Genomic DNA, 27,598 nt, shown 5'->3' on the forward strand with positions numbered 1-27,598 from the left:
ATGGGAGCAGCGTTGGGACCTCAGGGTTCAGCAAGGTACTTATTTGTTTATTTAGGTTTTAAATATTTTTAAAACTATGAAACCTATCCAAGGCTATGGGTACCCCAGCACTGCAGTTGGCTGGGAAACCAAATTTTAGTTATGCAAAAATTTGAGTTTTCACAAATTTTCATCCCGAATTGAGGTGACAAACCAAAAACTTCAAGATGTTCAGAGAACTGAAATCCCACAATGCTTTGTTTTCCACAATGCTTTGTTTTGGAAACACTGAAATACTGAGTTTTCACAACAAAATTTCTCCCCAGGATCTCAATCTGCCTGTCAGCCAGGCTACAACTGGAGCAGATCACTCTGGATGACTAAGCAGCTGCTGACTGAAATTGACAAGATTCTTACCATTTTGGTCAGCTATTCAGTGGTGGGCAGCTGTGAAACTGACAAGAATGATGTCAGTTTCAGTCAGCCCCTGACAGGATCCCTAACCCTGTTGGGCTGCCAGAGACCAAGGAAGGCTAGAAACCTCAAAAGCCCTGGGTTCTCAGTAGCCCACCACGTGGGCTGAAGGGGATCCAGGAAGCCCTAGGAGTGCTGGTTCCTAAGCTTCAAGGCTCCCAGTTTAGCAGGCTGCCAAGGAGCCAGGCAGATGATGGGGCAGGAAACAAGATCGGTTTCCACTGAAGTTTCAGGGGAAGTGGGGGGGAAGTTCCATCAGAAGTTTGTTTGGGAAAAAGCCCTCCCAGAGAATCACCAGCTACCCCCTTTCTTTTATAAGAGGGGAATCTAGCTCAAGTTGTGGTAGTGTGGCCTGGAGAGAAAAGTGATTCCCTCAGGTGGTTGGGGTCCCAGGCTATCTGGGCTCTATAGGTAGGGTCCTACCAAATTCACAGCCATGAAAAACACATTCCCACACACCATGAAATCTGCTCTCCCTTGTGAAATCTGGCTATTGTAGGGGAGAGCAGATTTCACAGAGTGGGGCAGCTGGAGAGCGGCAGCTGCTGGCCAGGAGCAGTGCAGAAGTTTGGGTGGTATGGTCTGGTATTGCCACCCTTACTTCTGTGCTGCTGCTGGCGGTGACACTGCCTTCAAAGCCGGGTGCCCAGCCAGCAGCTCACCCTCCGGCTGCCCAGCTCCGAAGGCAGCAGTACAGAAATGCAGGTGGCAATACCATGAGCCCCCTACAATAGCCTTGCAACTCCCCTCCCCCACAACTCATTTTCAGTCAGGACCCCCCACAGTTACAATACCGTGAAATTTCAGATTTAAATATCTGAAACCATGAAATTTATGATTTTTAAAATCCTATGACCATGAAATTGACCAAAATAGACTGTGAATTTGGTAGGGCCCTATTATAGGTCATAACCATCACCTTACATTCCACCTGCAGGCCAATGGGCAGCTGGTAAAGATCCCAGATCAATGCTTTCAGCAAGATGCCCCACTCCACATCAGCTTCTGTCCCCAAATGTAGGGGCCTAACTTGATGCACCTGAGCAATCTCATCAAACCCTCTGGTACTTAAAATGGGGCATGTGCTTAACTGGGGCCTATTATAATTTAAAAATAGTTTTGCTTTATTTAAAAAAGTTAATTACTTTTATTGTTTTTTTTTACCCAGCTCCCAGGGCAGGGGGAAATGCAGTGTTGTTGAGATGCTTAATTACTGTTTGTTAAGCCCTTTGAGATCTTTAGGTACTAGCAAAAGAGTAATAAAAATCCAGAGAACCCTGGAAGTGGTTGGGGAAATCTCCAAAACAAGGGAGAGGTGGGGTGCAGTATGTGTGAATTATAATCTTCACCAAGAAAAGCAAATTACATTGTTCCTACCAACAAGTAATTGAATAAGTACCTGCTTTTAAAATGGTGAACTTAGTCTATTTAAACAAACCAACCAACCTTAGGTTACAAAAAAGGAGACCTGAACTGGATGTGTCTCTTAATGCTGTCTCTGGGGATTGTGCAGCTTTTCCAACTCTGTTTCCTATCTTCTACTTTTTCCCCTCCTCCAGGTTTGCTTTATAAGGTTTAATTCTTTAAATTCCTGCTCCAGATTTCCTAAGCAGGCAGTAAAATTTTCCCTGAATCCTCCCAACACCAGAGATTTTCCATTCCCCAACTGCCATTAGAACTTTTGGATCTCAAAGATCTTTGTTAAAGGACCAGCACTTGACACACTTTTCTTGTTTTTATTCTCTGTTAAACAAAAGCAGCTTGTCACGATTTCTGTGTAGCCTTTGCTCTCAGTTCAGGGAAGGCACTTAACAACATGCTTAAAGTTAAGCATCTGCTTAAGTGCTTTCCTAAATTTGGGCCTTTGTGTGGCTACTCTGAGACCCTGTAAAATGTTATGGAGCTTGCGTGGAGCATAACTGGGATAGATTCTATTTGCTGAATCCAGCCCTTATGTATTGTAACCTTTTCATTGGCTCTCCTGTGCTGGGTTAGAACAGCGTTTTTATTATGTTTTCAGCAGTCCTACTTGGGGTGCATATGGCAGTTTGTTTAAGAGCTTCTTTGATTGGGTTTTGTTTAGATTGTGCAAGACAAAGCTGTCTTCTTAAAAAATTGGTACAGCTGCAGTTATTATTCATGCTGATAGACAATAGTTTTCCTGAGAGCCACTGAAGTATCAAGGCAAGCATATCAAGCCGAGGCCCTTGTATATACATAGACATCAGTCATCACTGGGGATTGAATCCGATACCTCCAGCACCAAAAGCACAGGTCTCTAATCACTGGAGCTAAAGAAGAGATCATGCCGCCATCGTAGGTAATTACTAGAGAGAGACATGGTGATATGTATTACGCTGCTGTATTACACGATCACCAGCACTGAAGCAAAAGACAAAGAGATACAGATGAGAAAGTGACTATACTGAACATTTGCATGTGGTATAGGCATTGGGAATTCTGACTTTCTTTTTTCTCGGTATAGGTTGTTAATTTACTGTTGGTGAAATGAGCCGCATTGTCTGCTGTGGTGATTTGAGTCCTCTATCTACCCACAAAACAGATATAGCAGGGCCCATGGCAATACAAACTTCACATATGCTGCTCCACCAACTCCCCTCAGTGCTGGGTCATGGAGACCTGTCTGCATGGTTCTGGACTTTTATGCTGAGGGGTGAATAAGAGTAGCTGTGATAGTGTGTGGAGCCGGGGGAAAGGGGAGGGCTATGTGGATACTTGTGTGTAAGGAAGTGGATTAAGACCATCAATTCATTTCATACAGGTGACTGAACCGCCATCACAGGCTGTGTCTCCATTGCAATTCCCCACTATTGCACTAGGACTAATGCAGCTACACCCGTGCTGGCAACAGCATCGACCAGTTGTGAGCATTTTCACTGTTAGGTCATCTAACCCTGGTCCGAGTAGGCCAAAGGATAACAGCTTTCAGTCACTACAGCATATAGGCTGGATTTGAACCAGCAAGGCTGAATTAAAAGGCTAGGTACCCTATTACCAATTTCCTGAGTGATCCAGTCATTCGCTTTCCTTTAGTGAGGATTTTCTTATCAATAGGGAAAGTGCTAGTGTAGACCCAAATGGGGCATTAGCTAGATGATAAGGATTTGAGACTAGGGGAGTCCTTTTAACATCAGCTGTTTACTCATCCTGAAAGTCAATATTGGAAAACACTCCACTGGGGCCCCAAAATGAAACCAGTCCCTTCAATGCATTCCTGTATGTCACACCTTAATTATTTTTTCAAAATCTGAGGGTTTTTTGTTAACACAGATACATTTACGTGTCTTCTGGTTGGTTGAAGCAGTATGTCAGGCAGCACTTGCCACAGTAATGTCTGTCAAAGTGACCGGCCATGAAGACTCCAGCCCCACATTCCTCAGAGGGGCACTCTCGGCGCAGGCGACCGACATTACCATTCTAATTTCTGATCATATTTGCTCATTTTACAAAGCAAACAATGATTTATTTGTTGCAAGCTCTACAAACTCAGCCTGGCCTCTGAAAATCAAGCTTTTTTTTTTTTTTTTTTTTTTAAATGAATTGTCAGTAATAAAGATTCTGTAGGATGAAATGTGTCCTCAGCAACATCTGGGCAAATCCATAGTCTCTAAATTATGTTCTCAGTGGCACTGGGCATTGCACAAGTGTCACCAAAGGCACAGCTTGGAGATGAGGGTCTTACACAGGCAGGTGTTGCTGATGGCCCGACTATGAAACTGTGGGGTTGCACGTGAGTTACTGAAAACATAATTCATCCTGGAGAATCTGCATTACCTATTTACCTATGCCATTACCTGCATCAGGCAATAATTAGGACCCCACCAAATTCATGGCTGTGAAAAATGTATCGCAGACTGTGAAATCTGGCCTCCCTCATGAAATCTGGCTATTGCGCGGGGGGGCGAGGGCTGTGGTATTGCCACCCTTACTTCTGCATTGCCTTCGGTGCTGGGCGGCCAAAGAGCATCCGCTGCTGTCTGGCCGCCAGCTCTGAAGGCAGCAGCCCAGAAGTAAGGGTGCCTTGGTATGGGGTTGGGGAGGGGTGTCACTTTTTGGGGAGAGCGTTGTCACAGCCTGAAATATTTTCAAAGGGGGTCCCAGCAAAAAAAAGTTTGAAAACCCTTGATTTAGCAGACTACCTTACCCAGGGTGACTTACAAACCTAACAGTAGTTCAGTATACTTATATATACTGTGTGAACATATCTGCAAAATTTACTATTTATGCCATGACCAACCTTGAAAAATGTGTGATTTCTCTGTGATTTAAGTAGACCACTAGCAATAATGTATAACAGTGATACTCCGACCTCAGTGATTCAGGAGACAAATTGGCAATCATTACCTAAGAGAGCCACAGTAGTGTGAATTTATGTATATTATTCCCACAGCAAAATGACTGACCAAGTATCTTACAATTGGTTAATAACACAGTAAAAACATCCTTACTGGTTAATAATGTAGATTTGGTTAATAATTAAATCATACAGTGTTTTAATATCATGAGCTTCAGGAAACACATTAAAGAGCCACTTGTGGCTCCCGAGCCTAAGTCTTAGTATCATTTGAGAGAGCACCGCTTGAGTCTCAGATGCCAGAGTGAGTTTGCAAGACTGGATGCTAAAAAGTCACTTTTTCATTTGCAAATGGAGTACATTTGATGTGGAATCAGTAAGACATAATAACCATGGGACCTGCCCAAATTTTTTAAAAGGGAGTTTTAAAGCAGCGCTGCAGTTTTGGGCCTGGGTTTCCTAATATGAGCCACGTGTGTTGACTGCTTGCAGAACTGGGGCCCACGTACACCGGACCCTCGCTAGAATGCGGGATTTGGGATCTATGCCAAGTACCGCGTTAAAATGAAATTATATTTTTGTGACCAAAATTTCAGTACAGGTATATGTAGTTGAGTATTTGCTGGTTATTGCAGGCTAACGATGGCATCAAAACTCGGAACTGTCGCGAAAAACGAGTCTACAATATACCGTACCCACTGACGGGTGTCAGTGGAAATTGCGTTTTGAAATGGAAGAGATTTTAATGAATTTGGTTAAATGTTTTGTGCGCTTTGTTTTGATTGGTTTCAGAGTAACAGCCGTGTTAGTCTGTATTCGCAAAAAGAAAAGGAGGACTTGTGGCACCTTAGAGACTAACCAATTTATTTGAGCATGAGCTTTCGTGAGCTACAGCTCACTTCATCAGATGCATACCGTGGAAACTGCAGCAGACTTTATATACACACAGAGAATATGAAACAATACCTCCTCCCACCCCACTGTCCTGCTGGTAATAGCTTATCTAAAGTGATCATCAAGTTGGGCCATTTCCAGCAGGCGCCACGAACTTCTGTCTTCGCGTATGGAATGCCATAGAGAAACTTCCGTCTTCGCGTATTTCGGCGATGCCACTACGCAAATGCATGGCGATGATGGTAGAACAAAAAACTCGTACATACCTTGGAGAGTTCTGCCCGGGGCGAAAATCTTATAATGAACACCAAGGTCACTTAAAACCCAGAAAAATTGTCCTGTACTTAAATTTGGGATCCATGGCCGCGACCGCGTTATATAGACGCGCGTTCTAGCGAGGGTCCGGTGTACATTCAGTGTGGACATGTTAACAGCCAGAACCTTGTGTGTGTGAGCCACCCCCAGGTCAAAACGCGCCGCCCCTCCCCACAGAGGTGGCACTTTACACCCCCTTTGCCCAGTGTAGATGACTGCACAGGGTAGGAGGTGGGGAAGAGTCAGGCCTTGAGGGCTCCTGCGTGGGAAGTTTTAGGCTGGTCTTTGGTCTAGTGCTCAGTGACTTCAATGGGAATCGCACACGTGGGCAGCATGGGGGGCCTCTGGTGCAGGGCAGAGCCCAGCTGGGGTCCCGGGAGGAACCCTGGCTGTGCCCCCGTGCCTGGTCTGGGGGCCCCCAACGAGCAGGTTTCCACCCAGCCACACCTAGTCCCCCGCCGCCGACTATTCACCCAGAGAAGGCTTCTGGCCCTTTAAGGCGTTGCCACTCGACCCGGCCTGCCCCTGTTTCTGTCCCTTCTGCCTCGCCGTAGCGTCCCCAGGAGAGAGCGGCATTGTGCTGTCCCGTCCCCCCCGCCCTTCGCGCATGCGCCACCGCACATTCCCCCGCCTGGCGGCTACGGAGGTGCCGCCGCTTCCCCCCTCCCCGGCCCTGCTCCCCGCCGAGGAGGAGGCGGCGCCCCGCCCCCCCGGTAAGTGACTGAACGGGGCCGGGGCCCCTCCCCCCCGCCCGCTCCTGGCGGGCACGCGCCAGCCGCCGCCTCGCGGCCCGGGCCCCGCGGTCCCCTCCCCGCCCGGACCCGCGGGGCATGCGCCGGGCTCTGCCTCCTCCCGGGGACCTGCCCGCGGGGGGGGGGGTATGTGTGCGTGCACCGCCCCCCGCCCCCGGGCTGCATGGACCTGCCCCCTCCCTAGCTTCCACGTGTGTGGGGCATGCCCCAGCCCTGGCCCCTCCCTAGCACCCCTGGGGGGGGCTGCATGGACCTGCCCCCTCCCTAGCTTCCGTGTGTGTGGGGCATGCTCTGGCCCCTGGCCCCTCCCTAGCACCCCTGGGGGGGGCTGCATGGACCTGCCCCCTCCCTAGCTTCCACGTGTGTGGGGCATGCCCTAGCCCTGGCCCCTCCCTAGCACCCCTGGGGGGGGCTGCATGGACCTGCCCCCTCCCTAGCTTCCACGTGTGTGGGGCATGCTCCAGCCCCTGGCCCCTCCCTAGCACCCCTGGGGGGGGCTGCATGGACCTGCCCCCTCCCTAGCTTCCACGTGTGTGGGGCATGCCCCAGCCCTGGCCCCTCCCTAGCACCCCGGGGGGGGGCGCTGCATGGACCTGCCCCCTCCCTAGCTTCCGTGTGTGGGGCATGCCCCAGCCCTGGCCCCTCCCTAGCACCCCTGGGGGGGGGGCCTGCATGGACCTGCCCCCTCCCTAGCTTCCACGTGTGTGGGGCATGCCCCAGCCCTGGCCCCTCCCTAGCACCCCTGGGGGGGGGGCTGCATGAACCTGCCCCCTCCCTAGCTTCCACGTGTGTGGGGCATGCTCCAGCCCCTGGCCCCTCCCTAGCACCCCTGGGGGGGGCTGCATGGACCTGCCCCCTCCCTAGCTTCCACGTGTGTGGGGCATGCCCCAGCCCTGGCCCCTCCCTAGCACCCCGGGGGGGGGGGCTGCATGGACCTGCCCCCTCCCTAGCTTCCATGTGTGTGGGGCATGCTCCAGCCCCTGGCCCCTCCCTAGCACCCCTGGGGGGGGGCTGCATGGACCTGCCCCCTCCCTAGCTTCCATGTGTGTGGGGCATGCCCCAGCCCTGGTCCCTCCCTAGCATCCCTGGGGGGAGGTGCATGTACCTGCCTCCTCCAGAGGACTCCTAGGGGGTGCTTGGATCTGCCCAGGGTGTATGGATGTGCACCTCTCTAACTTCCATGTGTGTGGGGGCATGGATCTGCCTCCTCCCTAGCTCGCTTGCAGGGGTTGGGGGAATGCCCCAGCCCCCCCCCCCCCCCGGCTCCTATGCTAGGCTGGGGCATGCATCAGTCCGTGCCCAGGGTGTATGGATCTGCTGTCCTCTCTAGCTCCAATAATCTGTATCTAGCTTTGCATGCACAAACCTTTCCCTTCCTTGGTTCACATGCTTTATAGCCTCTATAGGGGGCATGCATTATTCCTTTCTCCCCTCACCACCTTCTGTGCACTGGTTCTGGGTTGCTTGTGTGGCCCATGTTACTTGCATCCCTTGATCCTGGCCCTTACCATTCATGACATGGAGAACAGTGGGTGTGTCTCATCCTGGGTGCCCAGGCTTCTGTAGGTGACTGGATGTTGGACTGGCACCAGTACGGAAGTAGAGCTTACACCCTCTCCAGCAGGCTGAAGCTTTAAGCATTAAAGATTTGGGCTGGGAATAAGTCTCTTCATGAGCTCAATCTTAGCCATATTGTCATCAGCCAGTTGCCATTCAGGAAACCTGGACTGAATATTGCTGTTTCTACTGTTTGGTGCAGAAAGCTGCCTCTTGTTCCTGTGCTGAATGATGAATAACGTTGTCCTAAACAGAGCCACGCATTGAAAAGCTGACGTACAGTTTCCAAAGATCTCTTCCAAATTTCTTACCAGTGGCTCATCTCCACCGAAGAGAACTCTAGTGTAGATAAGACACAGGTAATACCATGCTGCATGGCCCCCCCAAGGATGATATGATGCTTAAAACACTACCAGTCACTTCAAATACAGTTCCTATCAGCAGAACAGAACTGGTGGTAGCAACAGTGGGGAAAATTACACTAATAATTTTTTCCTAAAGACAAAGTCTTACTGTATGTGTCAGAGGTATTTTCCATTGCCAGGCTGAAATCTACTTGGGCTGCAGTAGAGGTTATTCCCTCTGCAGTGTAAGCCCTGATTGCAGAACATTGGCACAGCAGTTACAGGTTTTGTTTCACAGGGCGAGTCTGTTGAGACTACTACAAGGCTGGCTCTTAATCAGGTGAAACATCTTCCAAGTATACGGCAGAAACGAGTGTGATTTGCTGTTCTGAAATGCAGTTAAGGAGGCAACCCTTGGTTGAAAAGGGTGAATTAAGAGCGCAGAGGAAGCTAATAGGTTTTTGATTTCTGGGTATGCCTGTTGCATTTTTTGCATTATCATAGGTTTTGCATCGTGTCTGTCATTCAGCCTGAAAGACATCCAGGGCTATTGCTTGCATCTGTTCCATGAACTGAAATCTTTGTCTCTTATGCTTTTGAACTATTTAATTTTAATGGCATTTTAGGGAGTGTGCTGAGAAATAAACTGCCCTCGCCAGATCCTCACAGCTGTATTCTTAGGGATTGCTGAATATGGTGCCAGAGGAGCCTTGCAAAATGTGGTAATCGGTCATAACTGGGGTTCTTAAACTTGTATTCTGTAGACCGCATCTTCTCAGCGCATCACATGGACCACCTCCCTTGCCACTGGCTAACAAACCTGTGGTAACTACAGCAATTGTTTACACGGAAAAGAGCTCTCAGGAACAGTAATGTGCTTAGCTGTTTAAATGTTGTTTGGCACCTGAGAAAAAGGACAGCAAGTATAATGTGGCCAGCAAAAGGCTCTATAGTTTAGCTTATAAGAAGGGGAGTTGAGAGGAGCATTACATATGGTACAAAGTCATGGGCATGAAACTTTGTGTTTTCACTGGTTATTTGGGAACATGGATTATGGTTAGGACGTACTGTTGTGTTAATTCTCTTCTAGCTGCTGAAATAATTTACTTGATGGCTAACAGTGGAGTTTTGTTTTCTCATAGGTTTGTGTTATTAGAGCAGTTCTTTTGGTGTGAAAGGCTCCCTTTTGAAGCAGCACATTCATTCATTGCTTCAAGTACCATACATCTGACTTGCTAGCTTGAGAACCATGGCAACAGAAGAGAAGAAACCAGATGCAGAATCCACCAAAACACAATCTACTCCTTCCTCCTCAACCAATCAGACCAAGGTGCGTGTAAATCTCAGAATGATATCTCCACCTGTCAGTGCACATGGAAGTTACTTGCATCTTTTACTGACAAACTTACAAATAGGACTGGGGTATTTAATAACTTACATGAATTAAAGGAATTGTTTAGGATTTCTCCTAATTTTGTTTAGAGCCAAGAATATGCTAAGTGCTTTGTGGACAAGACAGACAACAAGATTCCTGCCATTACTCTAAAGAGCTTAGTTTTGATGCAGGTGGATAATGTAACTTGTAACATACATAACTGAGGTCCAGGATGGCTTATAGAATTTTGGTAGTTTGCAAAATTCATTAAAGGGAATATATCACAAAATGTGTAAATTTTGTTTTATGGTAACACTTCAGAGTATTCATAAATTTGGCATAGTATATTTTGTAACTAATGTAATCACAGTACTAAAACATTGGTGTGACACTAGTATTAAATCTTTGCTGAGAAATGGGGAGACACTGTCAGAGTTTCTTGAAATAATAAACAGCGTTTCCAGTTAGCCATGAGGGAATTATGAGATCTGTCAGAAGTTTGGTTTCTTTAATTATTTCTACAGCTAAGTATGATTTCCACAATCATTACAATTGGGGTCAGACTGTGGGGGAATGTTGTGGTATCCTACCAAAGCCTTCCCACAATCCCAGAGTAGATGAATATTTCTGCTAAAAAGATCACCAGTGAAATAGCCAGTGCTGGTATGTAAAGGTGACTTGCAAAAGGTAAAAAAAAAATGGCCTTGTACCCTTTTCTGTTTTGTGATATTTTAAAAAACCCTAAAAGAGTCTTATCAAGAAAATATTTTATTGCGTTCTGCATGAGCAGTTCAGGCCATGGGACAGCTCTAGGGTGACTGGAGAACTGGTGAATTTGTTATCTCAATAGAGAGAGGAACAGATTGAAAATTTGAAGTCACTTGCAATACTTGTGGACATTTGGGAGAAAAAGGATGTCTTTGTTAAAGACCATGATCCCAATAAGGGTGTGAGAATGTGCAGCACCCCTCTGAAACTCCTTCCCCAAAAAGTCTTTCAGGAAAACCGGGGAAGGTTGGATTTGACATTGCTGATAGTTAAGGTGAAAACAAGTTGTGATTATGGGGGAGCTTTTCAGGTCTTCATTTTAAATTGTAAGCAAAAAGGCACAACCCCGATTTTTAAAAATCCTTTGCAGGTAACTCCATTGAGATCATTGGCTCAGTTCACGCTTCTCAGAGTTCTTGGGCCAGCTTCATTCCTGGTAAAGCAGACTTGGCTGGAGTTACACCAAGGATGAATTTAACCCATTGTTTGAGCATGTTTCTATGTTGGCTCAGGAAGACATTACTGGCTCAGGTTTCCTTCATAAACATAAGGGCTAGGAACTTAAATTTTTTAAAAATAAAGGATCAAATCTGGATTGCCATCCAAGTGCAGAGCACTGCATAGTGACTCAGTTTGATACCCCAGTTACAACTGAAACACTGAATTAAAGCTCCGGTCATCTTACTCATGTGATTCTTTCTTACAGCCGGCACCTGTAAAACCAAACTACGCTCTAAAGTTCACATTAGCAGGACACACTAAGGCGGTTTCGTCAGTAAAGTTTAGTCCCAATGGAGAGTGGCTGGCCAGTTCCTGTAAGTATTAGTCTTCGTTAATTCCTTCCCGTTATCTGAAATGTGCACATGTGAACCTCCTGTTGGGAGACAGGTAGATGGCTAATCTTAATGCAAAAGGTGGGGGAATATAACCACATGGCTTGTTTTTTATGTTTTTTTATGATCAAAAGGTGGGGGAATATAACCACATGGCTTGTTTTTTAAAGGGACACTCAAAGCTGGCTGTTCCAAAGTTTGACCCACTTTAATGTTTGCTTTTATGTCCTGTTGTCCAATATGCTGAATCTTCCTCTGCCTGGCTTGAAGGGCTTGAGATGCTCAACTTATGCTACTGAGCCACTTTACAAAAAACAATGCAGAGTTACACACTGATTGTGGATACATGTGAAATTAATCCTCGTGCAGAGAGGGGCCCCATGCAGCCCTTTGCACCACTTAAACTTTGGCTTAAGTCTTTAAATTGGGGCTTGCCTGGCATGAGCAACCAGTGTGCATTCTCTGCATTGAGGTGAGATTCACCCAGAGGGCTCCCAGCTCTTCCTCCCCTCCATTGGCATTGTAATATAAAAGCATCTTGGAGAGTCTGCCTGTTCCTTTCTTGTAAGTAGCCAGGTGAAATGTACAAGACTGACAAACTTGGGAAGGGAGGAACTTGACAAGTTTTTTGCCTAGAACTCAAAGCTCACCTTGATATCCGTTTAACCTTTTCTTTGGTGATCATTGCAACTGCCTGACAACTTCCTTTTGAATCAAGTACCACATACTTGGGCACTGGTTATTCAAAGGGGATTGGAGAGGAAAGAATTAATTTAGAGGAACACGACTGAAGGTGATGGAGATGGCCACTGAAATCACCATGGCCTCTAGAAATGGGCAGTGATTCTGGTCTTTTACTTTATTGTGACTGCCTTTACGTGTGCAGTTTTCTCCATAGAAATTAACTTCTCACTCTTCATAGTACCTTCTAGAAGTTCATTTATCTTCCTTCCCTGGACAGTTCTCTAACTTTTAACATCTGGCAAATATCAACCTCTTTCTCTTGTACAGAGCACAAGCTAACATGATAACAGGTAGCAGGTTTGTTTCTCACGAGCAGTAATGTCGGCCCAATTTATGGATCAGTTTTGCTTTCTCTGAGGCAGAAGTGTTTCAGTGGCTTGTGTGGCATGGAAACTTTTTTCTCATTGACATTTTTATTTTCAAAATGAGAAACCAAAGGTCACTGCTTGTCAGATAAATTACGGTGGATCCAGTTTTGGAACTGAATTATTTGAGACCCTTCACTTTCAAGGCAGCATGTGTAATCTCAGCTCCTGCAGTGAAACTTTGTGATTTAATGTTTACACCCTACCTTATGCACTGAAGTCTGTGCTTGAGGGTAAAAACAGTAACGTGTTTGCAGAAAAGTAGCCAATGCGCTTCTTGCTCCTTAAGGGAGCTATTTTTAGTACTGCTTGTTTACTAATTGGGAATCTTTTCTCTTTTAGCGGCTGACAAACTAATTAAAATTTGGGGAGCATATGATGGCAAGTTTGAAAAAACAATATCTGGTCACAAACTGGTAAGTACTGAACGCTAAAGAATATTTTGCAGTCTAAATAGCTGTCCTTTCAGATCGCAATTGCAATTCAGTATTGCATCTGGGGCTTGCATAATGGGTTAACTTGCTAGCTTTCACCTCCAGAAGCCTTCGTATATTGGTTTAATTCATATGAAAGCAAATTGTTTGGTCTAATCTGGAGGCGGGGTTTATTTGTCCCTATGGCAAACCCCCTCCCAACATAAGAATGGCTATAGTGGGTCAGACCAAAGGTCCATCCAGCCCAGCATCCTGTCCACCGACAGTGGCCAATGCCAGGTGCCCCAGAGGGAGTGAACCTAACAGGTAATGATCTAGTGATCTCTCTCCTGCCATCCATCTCCACCCTCTGAAAAACAGAGGCTAGGGACACCATTCCTTACCCATCTGGCTAATAGCCATTAATGGACTTAACCTCCATGAATTTATCCAATTGTCTTTTTAAACCCTGTTATAATCCTAGCCCTGTATGATGATGATGGTGGCCCGGGCCTGGAATAACGGGGATGTTTCAGGTCAGGATTGAGAGAGATGGGCGGAAACCTGTGGATTGTTGATAAAGCATCTACATTCACAATGCTTAGCTAGTGTGAAAGTCATTCCCTTCGTGAGCACTAACACTACCTGTTTGAACAGCTGGGCTTCCACCTAGGAAAACTACATAGTGTAATGATTTGCTTTAAATTTTGATCAGAATGGTGCTTTCTTTAAAAAAATTTTTTTTAAAGGGAACCTGACATTTCTCATGGCTTTACCCATTGAAATTCAGGAAATAAGATCTAATGTTTGGAAATGAAGAATACGTTCCAAAGTATTGAAGTCCAGTTTTCAAAAGTGACTTAGACGATGGCTGTGTCCCGTTCACTTCTACTGAGACTCAGGCTCCTAAATCTCACTAAGTCAATAGGACCTAGCTGCCTAAATCACTTTTGAAAACGTGACGTACGCTCCTAAGTCACTTGGCTGCTTTTGAAAATCTTACTCTGGGTCATTTCAGGCAGACAGTAGGGATAAGCCCGCCGTCAGGGAGGGGGAAGCAAATGAATCTAACCCAGCTATGTATAAGTTATTATTTATGAACTTCAAAAAGAGGACTAGGTCCCAGAGTAACTAGAACTTCTGGATGAACAAACCACTATGCTCTTGCAATGCGAGGCTCAGCAAAGCTAAAAGCTTCCTGGAGTCATTGGCTGTCCTGTGTTAAGAGGAAGAGGTGTTGAAGTTGCTGTGATCCATTTCTATCCTGACTTTGCAAAGTTAAGGTAACCCTGCTTTTCTCTCTTTCTGGCTTCAGATATGAAACTGTCTATGCTTTGCCTGTTCTGGAGTGAATGAGCAAGCAAAGCTCAGTGTTAAATTGCTTTCCTTTGTTTCAGGGTATCTCTGATGTAGCATGGTCATCAGATTCCAACCTTCTTGTCTCTGCCTCCGATGACAAAACTCTCAAAATTTGGGATGTGAGCTCGGTAAGGGCGGGGCTTGAGTTTTCTCTTCTCCCCAGTCCTCTCTCGGGGTATCTTAAAATGAAGAAGACTAACTTGACATGGAACATTTGTTGTTAACTTTTCACCAGTGATGCAGCTTGCTTGCCTTCTGTATTAGCAATTAAAATAAGCTAGTTCATTTCACTTTTGTTTCTAATCAGTTTAACCGCCGGGTTCTCATGCACTATGAAAATGGGACAGGGTTGGGGTTGGAAACACGTTGTTTCTGTTTTGCTTAATGGTTCCTGTCCCATAAAAACTTGAAGGACTTTTTTTTTTTTTTTTTTTAATAGAAGCCTAGATTTGGGGTAGAAATTTAACCTGACGTTGTCCCTTTATCACAGTATGACTAGTCCTGAATTCAGGTCACCATGGGAACTTTGAAGGTGTGGGAAGTTACTGGTAAATCTACTGTGTGTATATTTGACTCTAACAATATTTTAAATCTGATTTCAGGGCAAGTGTTTGAAGACACTGAAGGGGCACAGTAACTATGTCTTCTGCTGCAACTTCAACCCCCAGTCCAACCTCATTGTTTCAGGCTCAGTAAGTGAACACACTCTCAATGGAGTACAAGTCCCATACACCCTGCAGAGGTCTAGACCATCTGAATTCTACCATGCATAACATGTAATTAAATGAAGTCTTAAAGGGGAGAGTTGGTAGCATCACTACTATGTTGGCTCTTGAGCCAAAGTCAAAGCCCTCAGTCCAGCTTTAGAAGTTTGGGGCTTCACCCATAGCACCCTAAGCGCTGGCTATAGGTCTAGCTCCAGATGTTATTTCTGGCTTCACTAGCAGTCAGCATATCTACATTCACTTCAGTGCAAAGCCTTCCTTAAGTACTGAGTGGTGCTCCGGCATGAATAGCTTGGGAAATAGAAGCTCCTTGTATCTTCATAGTTCAGATTCTGTGATTGCTCTGGAAGATACCCTTATCTCTTTGAAGGATTATTTGACTATTTCATGCAAACCATGGCATCACTGAAATGTAGCTTCATGACCATTTCAACAGCTTGCTCTGCAGCTCGGAAGCCTTATGCACGTGGCTTGTGAAGGGACTGGGAATAGGACTCTCGGGTTCTCCTCTCACGTTTCTTCCAGCTCGCTGTGTCACCTTGAGCAAGTCATTAAACCTGAATTACCTTTTCTGTAAGCTAGGGATAAATACTAGCTTCCTTGCATGAATATTTGAGCTTAAAATTCACAGAGCTCCTTGCGATTGGCATCAAAGGTCCATGAAGGTTAGGATTGAACTCCTTTGAAGATCCCCATGCTAAGTGAACAGTGCTCAGTGACTAGCAGTGAAGAGGAATTCCATTAAAATCTTGGGTGCTCCCAAGCAGAAATAAGTCTGGATGCTTGAGGAATGTAGTCATGCATATTTCTCTCCCCTCCCTGATCAAACCTGTTAATCCGTTCATGCAGGCTGGGCGGTATGGCTGGGGAGTGAGTGCATTTGAAAATCACTGTGTGAATTTGTCCTCTGATTTTCAGTTTGATGAAAGTGTGCGGATATGGGATGTGAAAACAGGGAAGTGCCTCAAGACACTGCCTGCGCATTCTGACCCAGTTTCAGCTGTAAGTGCCTTCAGATACATTAACATGCTGACATGTTTGCCTGCATCTAGCAGGGCTTTTTCCCCTTTTGCAAAGAAGGGAGCAGTGTCTCACTGTTACTCTTTATCTGCCCCTTGGTGAGGGACACAGTGTGATAAATGCCATGTGATGACTTGTAAGGGTATTAATGAACATGGAGATGCCAGTGACCCATACTTACCACTTGAACCCCAGAATGGATTCTGCCTCTGGGCATTATGACAGGCAGCATCTGCTATAAAAGCGCAGGTTGGGTGGGGCTACTCCAGTCTGCTCAATGAAAATCTGAATTTGCTGTACCTCTGGGTTTCTCCATAACTTTCTCATTATTCTAAACCACTTCAGGAGGTAGAATGAGAGAACTTCAAAATAAACTGCATTTAAAATCTCATCCATTTAGTGGATGAACATGAATAAAACGTAAAAAAAAAAAAAGAATCCATTCACAGTAAGGAAAACAGAAGGTGTGCAGCTCTTAACAGAGATGAAATGTTATAAAATGAAAGCAGAGGTGAGAGAATTCTAAGCTTCAGACATTTTGAGCTGTGGCTGCTCTGAACACATGGATCTGATATTAAAATGGAGTATAGTCCACAATGCTTACCAGAAATGTGTGTGATCTTACAAACTCCCTCCTCACAACCCTCATGGGTGTGTTTAAATATTTGCTATTTAAAATTCACTTTACTGGGGTTTTGCGGGAAGCTCATGGGTGACTGAAGAAAATAAATTGACCCGACTGAGGCGTGCATATAACTAATGCACTCTTCTAGTATGGTCTTGCTACTGTTAGCAAAGTTCTTCACGGCACTGGAGCAGTGAATCAGTTCAGGTCTTAATGTTTTAAGAGGCCTCTTAAAACAGTCTATTACAGTAACTCCTCACTTAACGTTGTAGTTATGTTTCTGAAAAATGCAACTTTAAGTGAAATGATGTAAAACGAATCCAATTTTCCCATAAAATTTAATATAAATGCGGGAGGTTAGGTTCCAAGGAAATTTTTTTGGGGCAGACGAAAGGCATTTATATACTGTACTGTACTGTGGTTGGGAAGTGCCCCTGGCTTACCCCACACAGACACAGCCCGCTGCAGGCAAGAACACTAGGAAGCACCTTTGCAGCAGCAGTGGCAGCTTACCCGGAGAAGAACAGATGCCGACTTCACTGAGGGATGCTCCAGGCCTGCCTCTTCCCGTCCCTGCTCCACTCCAGGCCCACCTCTTCCCACTTCCACTCCACCTCCTCTCTGGAGCACTCCGCATCCCCGCTCCTCCCCCGCCCCCAAGAAAACCCTAAGCCTGCCCGCTTAGGGCTTTCTGGGAGGGAGGGGGAGGAGTGGAGACACAGCGCTTCCCCACTCCTCCCCCTCCCTCTCAGAAAGTTCTAAGTGCCGCCAAACAGCTGTTTGGCGGTGGGGGAAGCGCTGGGAGGGAGGGGGAGGCAGCGGAGAAGAGGAACGTGTACAATGCACCCTTGTAAAGTTGCTGCTCTTCCACAAAAAAAAAATCTTACATGCAGTGGACAGAGCAAGCAGCCAAACGATGTTATAAGGGAGCAGTGCACAACTTTAAACGAGCATGTTCCCTCATTGAGCAGCGACGTAACTTAAGCTGGAGGACGTTAAGTGAGGAGTTACTGTAATTGTTATGAAAGCTTACCAGCTAGTCTCAATCTATTTGCCCACCCATTACCCTGCTAACTGAATTAACTGCAGCTGTCTGTATTCAAGCTGGGAAAAAAAACCCAGGTGGATGCAAGTGAGGCATTAGAATTTTGCAATGCTGACTGACAGTAACATTCCCAGAGTGCTTTTTTTATCCTGATATGTCTGAACTTTCTGTGCCCATCATCACGTTGTTGTTGAATTCTTGCCATACCCTCTGCATGAATCGCAGTGTACTCGTTGTGTGACAATGGGGCCCCAACGTAGTACTTGGGAGACAAATAATTTTCAAATGTGTCTGCTTGCTCTTCAGAAACATGAATACTGCTATTTTCCCCCCATATATAAAACCACAGGTGCATTTTAATCGTGATGGTTCCCTGATAGTGTCAAGTAGCTATGACGGTCTCTGGTAAGTGGTTATTTCTTCAGTAACATTTATTATGTGCCATAGTCTTCTAGGCTCCTTACATAAAAATAACTTAAAAAACGTAGATTCTTTTAGTTTTACACTTCTTATATCATAACTTTGAGGTTAAAATGTAAACTTACAAGTTGATGATATAATACATTCCATAGCTACAATAGTGACTCATGTCTCTTTTTTGTTATAGTCGAATCTGGGATACAGCATCAGGCCAGTGCTTAAAAACATTGATTGGTAAGCAGGCAAACGTGTGTATGTTGTTCTTGATTCTCTCTGCTGTATTATCGTTTAGAATATGAAATACCCAGCATGACTTTGACTGCTGTTAGGTGGTTTTCTCGGCTTTGATTTCTTTTCCTTCTCCTTACACTGTCCTCTGTATAAACACAACCATCCTTGCAGTTGATTTTAGGGGAAATATCCTCTCACATGCGTAGGAAACCTTCTTAGGCTTGGAATATAGCCTAGTGTGTGCTGACAATAAACCTAAGTACCTTACTACAGGATTTTCCACTAGTCATTGTTGTATTATGTTTGGCTGTGCAATGGCTTGGAACTGCTGTGGCAAAAGTAAGTCTTATTTCACTTTCAGAAATGGTAGCTACATACTCGAGTGCAATAGCACATGGCAGTGGGAGAAGACTAAATGTGTTTACAATTTAGGGTTGTGGGTATTTGAGAACTGATGCCCTTCTTAAGACAATGGGCAGCCTGTTGAACAGTGCATGTCATGCCTTTGATTACCAGACTCTAGTGTTAACATGAAGTGACATAGGCAAAACTGCACCTTCTCGTGTTCACAATGGACGTACTTTAGCAGTAGGGTGTGTCTCAGTGAAATGGTTTTATGACTAAGACCCTAATCTTGGGATGATCTTCAAATAGTTGTGGACAAGACATAGAAAATTGCAGAAATGTAATAATGGACCTTTATTCATTGTGGTAATTTGGAAAAGCCAGAGTAGACTTAAGAATAGCCATACTGGGTCAGACCAAGGGTCCATCTAGCCCAGTATCCTGTCTTCCGACAGTGGCCAGTGCCAGGTGATTCAGAAGGAATGAACAGAACAGGGAATCATCGAGTGATCCGTCCCCTGTCGCCCATTCCCAGCTTCTGGCAAAAGACCTATTTATTTAAGAAAAAATATGACTGGAATGATCTAAACATTCAAGCATTATGTTATGCCAGTTATTTTTTTTGATAACCAGACATTTTGCTGCAACGGTATTACAGTCCTTTTTTTAAAAAAGTGACTGATACGATCTAAAAATTCAGTGACTAAAATTCCGAAGACTAAAAGTCTTAAAACAAACGCTGTAGAAATTGAATCCAATCATTTTAGCTTTTAAGATTTTACAGGCATCAAATGTTAGTGCGGTACTATTTGCATACTCAAAACACATGCAAAATTGTGGACTGTGCAAAATAAGCTAATTAAAATGAAAACTGTGGTGGAAGCCCAATATTGCATGTTCTGCAATATCACAAATGAAGTAGGGCCTTACTTATGATTTTTACAGCCACGTTCTGGACTATAGGGAGGGTTGATGCAGTGGGAAGGTTGGATGATTATGTAATAATAAAATGCTAGTAAACCAAATATTCTTCCTCTTGAACTATTTCACGTTACCACTTTCCTGTATCTCCCATCAGTTTGCTTGAAGTATAAAATGGTAGCTAAACAAAAACGTAACTAAACTAATCTTGAAGTTGGCTTTTCTAATCTGCGGTAGGTCTGTTTTGTCACAAGAAATTCTTTGTCCATGAGAGAAATATTTCACCATATTCTGCATAACACTCTTGTGTTTCCAACACAGATGATGATAACCCTCCTGTGTCTTTTGTGAAATTCTCTCCAAATGGCAAATACATACTCGCAGCAACTCTGGACAAGTAGGTATTAAAAAACACATTTAAAGTGCATTCATCACCTTCAATAGCATAAAAAAGGTTGCTTTTGTAATATTCTTACGATGGGTAAACTCATACCTACCGTCACACTTCTATAATCGAGTCCTCTGGGAATTATATGGTCAGAACGTCAGCAAAGTTTATGCTATTGGCAGTCTTAGCACTGAGGTTGCCATACCCCCGTGCACTCTTAGCTTTGCGTCTTTTCAGAGCCTTCATCATGAAGTAGTTCCTTGATCGAATGGTTCTCTTGTTGGAACACCATGAAAGGCTGTGAGTCTCCCTCTCGCTCTCAAAGGCAGCAGTGCTCAAATAGCTGTGCATACAAAGCAGAAAAGCTATGCAGGGGGTTTGGTTCTATTGAGAGTTCTCCAACTGGAGTATTTCCAGTGCTACTGCTACCAAGAACCAGCCACTCTCTCTTCTCCACCCTTGTATTAATTGCTGCTGCTGTAATGAGACGTTCCCATCCCTAAGTCCCAGGGTGATGAGCTAGTTATCTATGAATGTCGTCTTATAAAAGACATTACAGGATTGTTCCTTCTCTTTTCATACGGTGAATGCAAGGAAACCTTAAATTAAGGCTATTTTGCAAGCCAGAGCAGGGGAGTCAACATTGTTGCCTCGTACTTCAATATGGGTGGGGTTTTTGTGTTTTCTTTTGTGTGTGTGAAAGACACACATCTGTCTGAAACCAGTGGCTAATTTCATTTAGGTTACCAAATAGAATTTGAACATTATCTCTTTCTTGCCTACTACTGACTGATTTAAAAGCTGTCATCCCATTATGCAATCCCTGTAACTACCTAGATGCAGGACAGTGTGTGGTTCTGGCTTGGTTTTGCTTGGTCCAAAATCTGTATCTTGCAGTATGTGTTAGCTCAAAATGTGGGGGACGAAAGGAACTGAATGACGATTTTCAACTCTGTTGGTCACATACCTCATCATTGCATCTCTTCATGTATGAAGAAAAAAGGACTTGACAAAATGCATTCTTAAAGACTTGCTCCGTATTTTTTTCACAGAGGAGAATACAAATGGCATATAAATAAAATCTAATTCTTGTTGGGTTAGCTGAAACTCTGCATTCCCAAGCTGGACTAGAATGAGTAATGTAGACTCTGGGAAGCTCTAGTATGGAAAAACTTTTATGTACCAAGAAATCATGACTGGTGAAATAACACAAAGCCTAAAGTCCTTGTTCTCCTTTTTGTTCTCTAGCACACTGAAACTTTGGGACTATAGCAAAGGAAAGGTACAGTCACAATCTCTTACTATAAAGTCCTAGCTAGGTTTGTAGCCTGCTTTGGATGGTTTCACATAAGGTTAAACTTGTTCTGTCATCTGTACAATATAATTACTATAAATAATATTTGTTACAGCCCTTGTTCTAGAGTAGTGGACTAAATGGGATAATTTAAAAAGTTCCTTTACATTTTTTTGATGCCCAGAGACACTAAATTCTGTGTTTCTTGAACTGGTAAATTGTTCTTGCCTTGTTCTTTCTGTGGGTGGAAGTGACAAATTGGGGTCATTTGCCACCCCCCCTGCCCCCTCCCCCCAGCGAAGTGATTGTTTAGCATTCTAGGGCAGAGATGCCCTCTGCATCCTTTGGACAAGTTGATGGAGTGGGAAATGTGCACAGATATATTTAGTCTACCCTGCAAAGGGAGTTTGTCCTTGACTGCTAGATATCTCATTGCCAGCTGCGCTTATGGTTTTTTGCCTTTTGGCTCTTCACTTCCAGTGCCTGAAGACGTACACAGGTCACAAGAATGAGAAATACTGCATCTTTGCAAATTTCTCCGTCACTGGTGGAAAGGTTGGTGATTACTGAGCTGCTTTTAGTGATGTGGGTGCATTTGAGGATTTATTTTTCATCAAAATTAAGGAGATGATGCAAATCTCTCTGGGCCTATAAATAGCTGACTTGCCCTTAGTGCAAAACTGTTTTCACCCTGGGGGGAGCCCAGTATAACAAGTGCTACAGTTAATGTTGCAAACTTCCAAGCAATGAGAAGGGATTCTAATAGAAGCAATGGTCCCAAGGTTTCAATCTCCTGGAAACTTTACTTGCTGGGGGCTTGGTCGAAAGGGACCATTTTGGGGAAAGTTTTAGGAAACTCCATTCAGCTGTGTGGGTGCTCCAGGGTACCTGTTTGCCACAGGTGGCAGTGTAGACTCAGTGCTTCGAACTGTGCCAGGTGTCATCTACCCCAGTAACACAGGGAAAACCTCAGTGATGAGCAGCCATATTATTAGTTCATACTCCAGCACTTGCCTGTTACAGATGGTGAGTTGCCTTGGTTGAGATGCTGGCTCTAGGACCACAGCATCCCTGTGCAGGAGGTGGAACTTTCTTGAGGGGCCGCTCTGAGATTCCCTCAAGGACTAAGATCCATCTTTAACCCTCACCACCTTCTGCTTTGAGGGCTAAGGCCACTTCTTCAACTAGCCTTGCTGGCCTTTGGCATGGCCTAGTGGAAGGAGCATTGGGCCAGGATTCAAGAGACCTGGGTTCTATTTCTCTCTCTGCCACTGGCCTGCTGAGTGATCTTGGACAAGTTACATCCTCCTCCCTCTCCTCCTGGCTCTGTGCCTCAATGTCCCCGTCTGTAAAATGGGAATAATGATATCTACCTCTGTGAAGTGCTTTGAGAACCACTTATGAAAAGCACTGCAGAAGAGCTAGATATTATGATTAAGACAGAACAACGTGGACATATGAAAACAAACCCCAAGGCCTACTGAAACAAAACACTCTACTGCACACACCACAGTTCTCCTCGCCGGGGTGTGTGAGTGAGTGAGAGAAGGGAGAATGAACCACACATGACTGATGATAGCCACGTTGCTTAATGCACAACTGGAAGGCACTCAAGTGCTATGGTGATGAGGGTGGTATATGAACCTATATAGAGGAAATAGCAATTAAAGCTGGGGTGGCAGGAAAGACTAGAATGGCACTTCAATAACTATTTCCCTCTGCATCTTTTCCAGTGGATTGTGTCTGGTTCAGAGGACAACCTGGTTTATATTTGGAACCTCCAAACAAAAGAGATTGTACAGAAATTACAGGGACACACAGGTGTGAATCTGCTTTTGGTACACTGATCTTGATTAAGCATTCCTTAACTGAATAAATAACGAGCACATAGCGTTTAAGGTTAATTTGATGCTGTGAATTGGAAAATGTCTGTTTAGTGTTTTTGTTCAGAATTTGATAGATGAGATTAGTATAAAAATCTGTCTGAATGGGGCATGATTAGGACCCATGGTGTGTTTTCCCTGACACTTGATGGGCATTTTTACCAGAATTATTGTCCTATCAGAGACATTTCTTTCCTTGAATTATATGGAAAGAAATTGGCCAAGATTTTCACAAGTGTCATGTGATGTTAGGCACCCTGACTCATTAGTCACTTTGGGGAAAACCTTGGCCATTGGCTCCTCCCAAAGCTGCACTTGTCCAAGGATGCGTTCCGGGTGAGCTTGAGGCATCTTTAGAAACACTGACCCCATCTGCAAAGAGCTTTGAATACTTAGCCCCTGCCCCTACAAATGCTTAAGCACATGCTCAGTTTTACTCACATGAGTAGTCAGGGGCATGACCCCTGTGAATAGAATTATGCACGTGCTTAAGTGTTTGCATGATCAGTGTCTTAGGGCCAAATCATGCAGATTTATGCACCTGCTTAACCCTGTGCACCGAGTGTGCCCATCGAATGGGACTGTTTGCAATCGGTAAAGTGAAGCATGTGTGCGTAAGTCTTTGGAGGATCAGGGCTTTCAGTCGTGAGTTTGGGGCACTTGTGGCTTAATCAACTGTCTGCCCTTTGCTTTAGTGGGCTTTTATCTGTCCTAACTTGCATGCGTAGGGTTTCTTGGTGTAATGTGGTCAGAACATTGGGTCTGGTTCTGGTTCTTTCCTATGTTACTGCTGTGAAATAGTTCCCTAAGTTCTGCCCGTTGTAATATCGTATAAACTTTTACCTACTTTCCAGCTATTAAACTCACAATTGGGGTAGGCCCACTAACATTTGTATTCATAAATCATCATACTCAATTGTCAGTATCTGCTGTAGCGAGAGAACCTGGCCATGTCTTACGATGGGGCAACTGTGCACACTTGAGCTGAAAATACCTGCTCTGAACCAAAGCAGCTTGGACTGGTATAAATGATATCTGTGTCTCTCCTTTTATTTAGATGTTGTGATCTCAACAGCTTGTCACCCGACAGAAAACATCATTGCATCAGCGGCACTAGAAAACGACAAAACAATTAAACTGTGGAAGAGTGACTGTTAAACACTTTCAGTATCACTTTAGAGACTGCCAGGAAAATTGTGGGTTTGTGTTTTTTTTAAATCCCCCCTCCCCACCCCCATGAGAATTATAATGAGATAAAACCCAGGTTGGCAGGAAACCTGAAGAATATTTGAGAAAGCGGTTTCTGTTAGTCTTGACCCAAAGAGAATGTCTTAGCTTGTTGTTAGAGCCGGGCAGTGTGGTGGAAAAAAGCAAGCAGTCTCTCCTTTTCGTGCCTGAAACCTTGGCAGACAAACGGATCCTTCTAACATCGTATTAGGAGTATCAGCCTTGAATTGGAAGCCCCAGAGATACTGTACTTTGTGGTGAAGGTGGCACTGCTCCTTGGCTGTCTTGTTGCTGCTTAAGGAGCTGTCGGTCTGTTTTGTACCAGTAAGTTAAGTCATAATACTAGAAATACTTGGGTTTTTTTTTAAAATGTCTAATTTTTATTTTTTTTATTGCAGACCGGTAGGTTCTAGTCTATCAGAAGTGTCTATTGTTTTGAATAGGAGTGCTGCATCTTTAAGGATGCCTCATTTTAAACACTCAGCTCCAACTTTGTGACCAAATAAAACCATCCAGTTCCAGAGTTCCCTTTCCTGCCCCAGCTCCAGACTCCTGTGGTGAATATCTGCTCTTACTTCTGTGTAGTTGCTGACCCCTCATTACGTGTGTTTAATAGATGCTGTCATAGAACAAAGTTGCAGCGTTTTTTTCTTTTCCCTGTTAACCATTAAAGCGATTCCTGCTTGTAGTTGTTCTCAGCATATTTTACCTTTTTTTTTCTCTCTACTGGAAAAAAAAGTGAGTTCACAAAATATTGTAAAGTTACTTCAGTGTAGGAACCCCCCCCCAACAATTTTGTATCTTGGAAATCCATCGTATCAACCTGTGTTGCTAATAGCATGACTCTGTAACTATTTCAGCGTCACTATGTCTTTTCCCCTTTTTTGTCACACTTGTGTGGTATTGACACATCCAAACCAGAACCATATGCCATAATAAAAAGGTGGGATTTTACATGTACGCTGGTGGTGAGAGTGCACTAATGTGAAGTGTCCGCGTCCCTTCCGCTCACAAGGCTTCCTCCAAAACCAACTTTTTTTTTTTTTTTGCAGCCCACTTCTGCTGTAGAAGTTTAGCCCCTCTTATAAAATACTGGGGTCAGTGATCTGGTAAGAGTCCATTTTATGGAGGGAAGAGATGATGAGCATAACTCCAGTCCAGATGCACTTTAAAGAAGCCAGCAGACAGTTATGTGGAAGGAGTCCTCAGCTTGAGGCAACACGTGTAAACTATCACAGTGGACTGGACTCTTACCTAAGGTGAAAAGAATTCTGGCCAGTCTGCTGTCCTATCTATAGGGGGAGCAAAAGTCTCAAATGCTAAATAATTGTTGGGTTAAAGGATTACTGCATCTTCCAACCGGCGTTGGCTTTTGAGAACTAGCTGGAGGTTAGTCTTAACCATTTGCAACAAAAAAGCCTAGTAGCCAAAAACAGGCAAACAACTGCCATAAAACAAGACTCATCTGAAACCAAACCTTGGTGGGTCAGAAAATGTGAGATTTTTTTTTTCTTTTGCCTAGGGTGTTCCTTCTGACTTTGCACTATCTGCTCTTGTGGAGGCAAAAGTGCCCAATTCTGGCAGCCCCATTTTTGCATCGACTCTTAAACTTTCAAATAAGTTGTGCAAACTCCTTGTGTTTCCCATGAGAAGGGATTTTTCAGTTAGTAGTGAAAGGCAGAGAGTTTTAACCATATTGATGATTGCCTCTGCCAAGCAATAGTGCAAGAGGGTACAGGGCACTTAAAGAAATAGAATGAAGCAACTTATCTCTAAGTGTGGATAATCTGAAGGGGAGAGAGCTGTGGAAACTGATGCTTAACACCTTAAGTGTATTAACTTCCCAGTACAAAGTGTGCACCTGCAAAAGTTGCTTTAGAATTCAGCTACACATGAGCTGGCTTTCTGGTAAATAAAGTGAATCCCATGTGTAAGCATGACACTCTTGGAAAACAGCTGCAGAACAATCTCTTGACTGATGAGGTTTATAAGAGAGTCTGCTAATAATGGAATTTTCTGAATAATCAGGGCCTCTACCCCTAAAATAAATCTGTCAATTTTTTTTTTATGTAGTCCTTTTTTATTTAATAAGTGGGAATAGTTTTTTAACAGGCTTTCTCAATAGTCAGGTGCTTCAGTGAAGAACCTAACACACTGCGGACCAGTGGAAACAACCTGATGCAGAGTGGGCCCGAATCTGAAACACTTGGTGGTGTTGGCATGTGGCTTACTAGCTTCTCCACTCCTTGTTCAGATTGAAGCTACATATTTTAATTTGTACCATCTAGTATGAGGAGACATTTAAGGTCAATATTTTTTCCTGCATAAATATAGGGGTCAAGTTGGGCTGTACCAAACTGGCTGCCAAGCCATCCTTACTACTTCTGTGTTTGTTTTCTCACTGCAGCCAACGAGGGAGCACTATGTCCCTAGTTAGATTTCCCCCCACTTTTGAATTGCCATTTGTATCAGTAACACCATGTAACAAGAATCCTCATGTGAGATTCTGTTCCTGTAAGGTGCCAAATGTGATTTCTTAAGGTTCTTGAAATAAAACTCCTGGTTTTTGTGCTATGGACAGTAACATCCACGCCTGGCGAAAAGGCTTGTCATGTTCCGATTGCATTCTACCTGCTAAACCTACACCATTAAACGCTATTTCCAAATGTTGAGTCAATGTCTTTTAACTCACTACCGTAAATACCTATTAGTTTCAAGACAACTGATTCAGCCTGGGTGTATGGCTTGCTGGCCGATTGTTTGCATGTGAGGGGATTCACATGCAACAAGCAGTTTCTCCAGCAAGGGCTTCTGTTTATTCAGTGGGATTCTGCCCAGTGCTGCCAGCCCAGAGTGGCTAAACTAAGTAATAAAAGGGATAACTTCCTCCTCCTTGGATAGTAGTCTGAGACAGAGTTGAGCTGTCCACTTTTACAGGTTCTAGCTAGGTAGGTGTTAGTCAGTTACCAGCAAATAATCCAGTTAAA

General features: G+C 44.4%; 1 protein-coding gene across 2 annotated transcripts; it reads left to right on the forward strand.

Moving 5' to 3' along the window:
* The first annotated feature begins 6,575 nt into the window (after positions 1-6,575).
* WDR5 (WD repeat domain 5) lies at positions 6,576-27,277 on the forward strand. Of its 2 annotated transcripts, XM_048823009.2 has the most exons (15): positions 6,582-6,690; positions 8,489-8,645; positions 9,773-9,960; positions 11,480-11,588; positions 13,058-13,131; positions 14,526-14,615; positions 15,090-15,179; positions 16,131-16,214; positions 18,252-18,307; positions 18,510-18,556; positions 20,141-20,216; positions 21,456-21,489; positions 21,982-22,056; positions 23,235-23,322; positions 24,442-27,277. In XM_048823009.2, exons 3-15 carry the CDS (start codon positions 9,880-9,882, stop codon positions 24,540-24,542), a joined length of 1,005 nt encoding a protein of 334 aa, XP_048678966.1. In that variant the 5' UTR covers positions 6,582-6,690; positions 8,489-8,645; positions 9,773-9,879; the 3' UTR covers positions 24,543-27,277. The 2 variants fall into 2 exon arrangements, with proteins under 2 accessions (XP_048678967.1, XP_048678966.1); XM_048823010.2 differs by lacking the exon at positions 8,489-8,645 and having other exon boundaries at positions 6,576-6,690.
* Positions 27,278-27,598: the final 321 nt, after the last annotated feature.

Source organism: Caretta caretta, chromosome 16, assembly GCF_965140235.1.
Source record: "Caretta caretta isolate rCarCar2 chromosome 16, rCarCar1.hap1, whole genome shotgun sequence".
Taxonomy (NCBI): domain Eukaryota; kingdom Metazoa; phylum Chordata; order Testudines; family Cheloniidae; genus Caretta; species Caretta caretta.

Coding starts and splice junctions, on each gene's coding strand:
- WDR5 (XM_048823010.2), top strand. CDS start 9,880: ATGGCAACAGAAGAGAAGAAACCAGATGCAGAATCCACCAAAACACAA. Junction 16,215..18,251: donor ATTCTGACCCAGTTTCAGCT/GTAAGTGCCTTC, acceptor ATAAAACCACAG/GTGCATTTTAATCGTGATGG. Junction 18,308..18,509: donor AGTAGCTATGACGGTCTCTG/GTAAGTGGTTAT, acceptor TTTTTGTTATAG/TCGAATCTGGGATACAGCAT.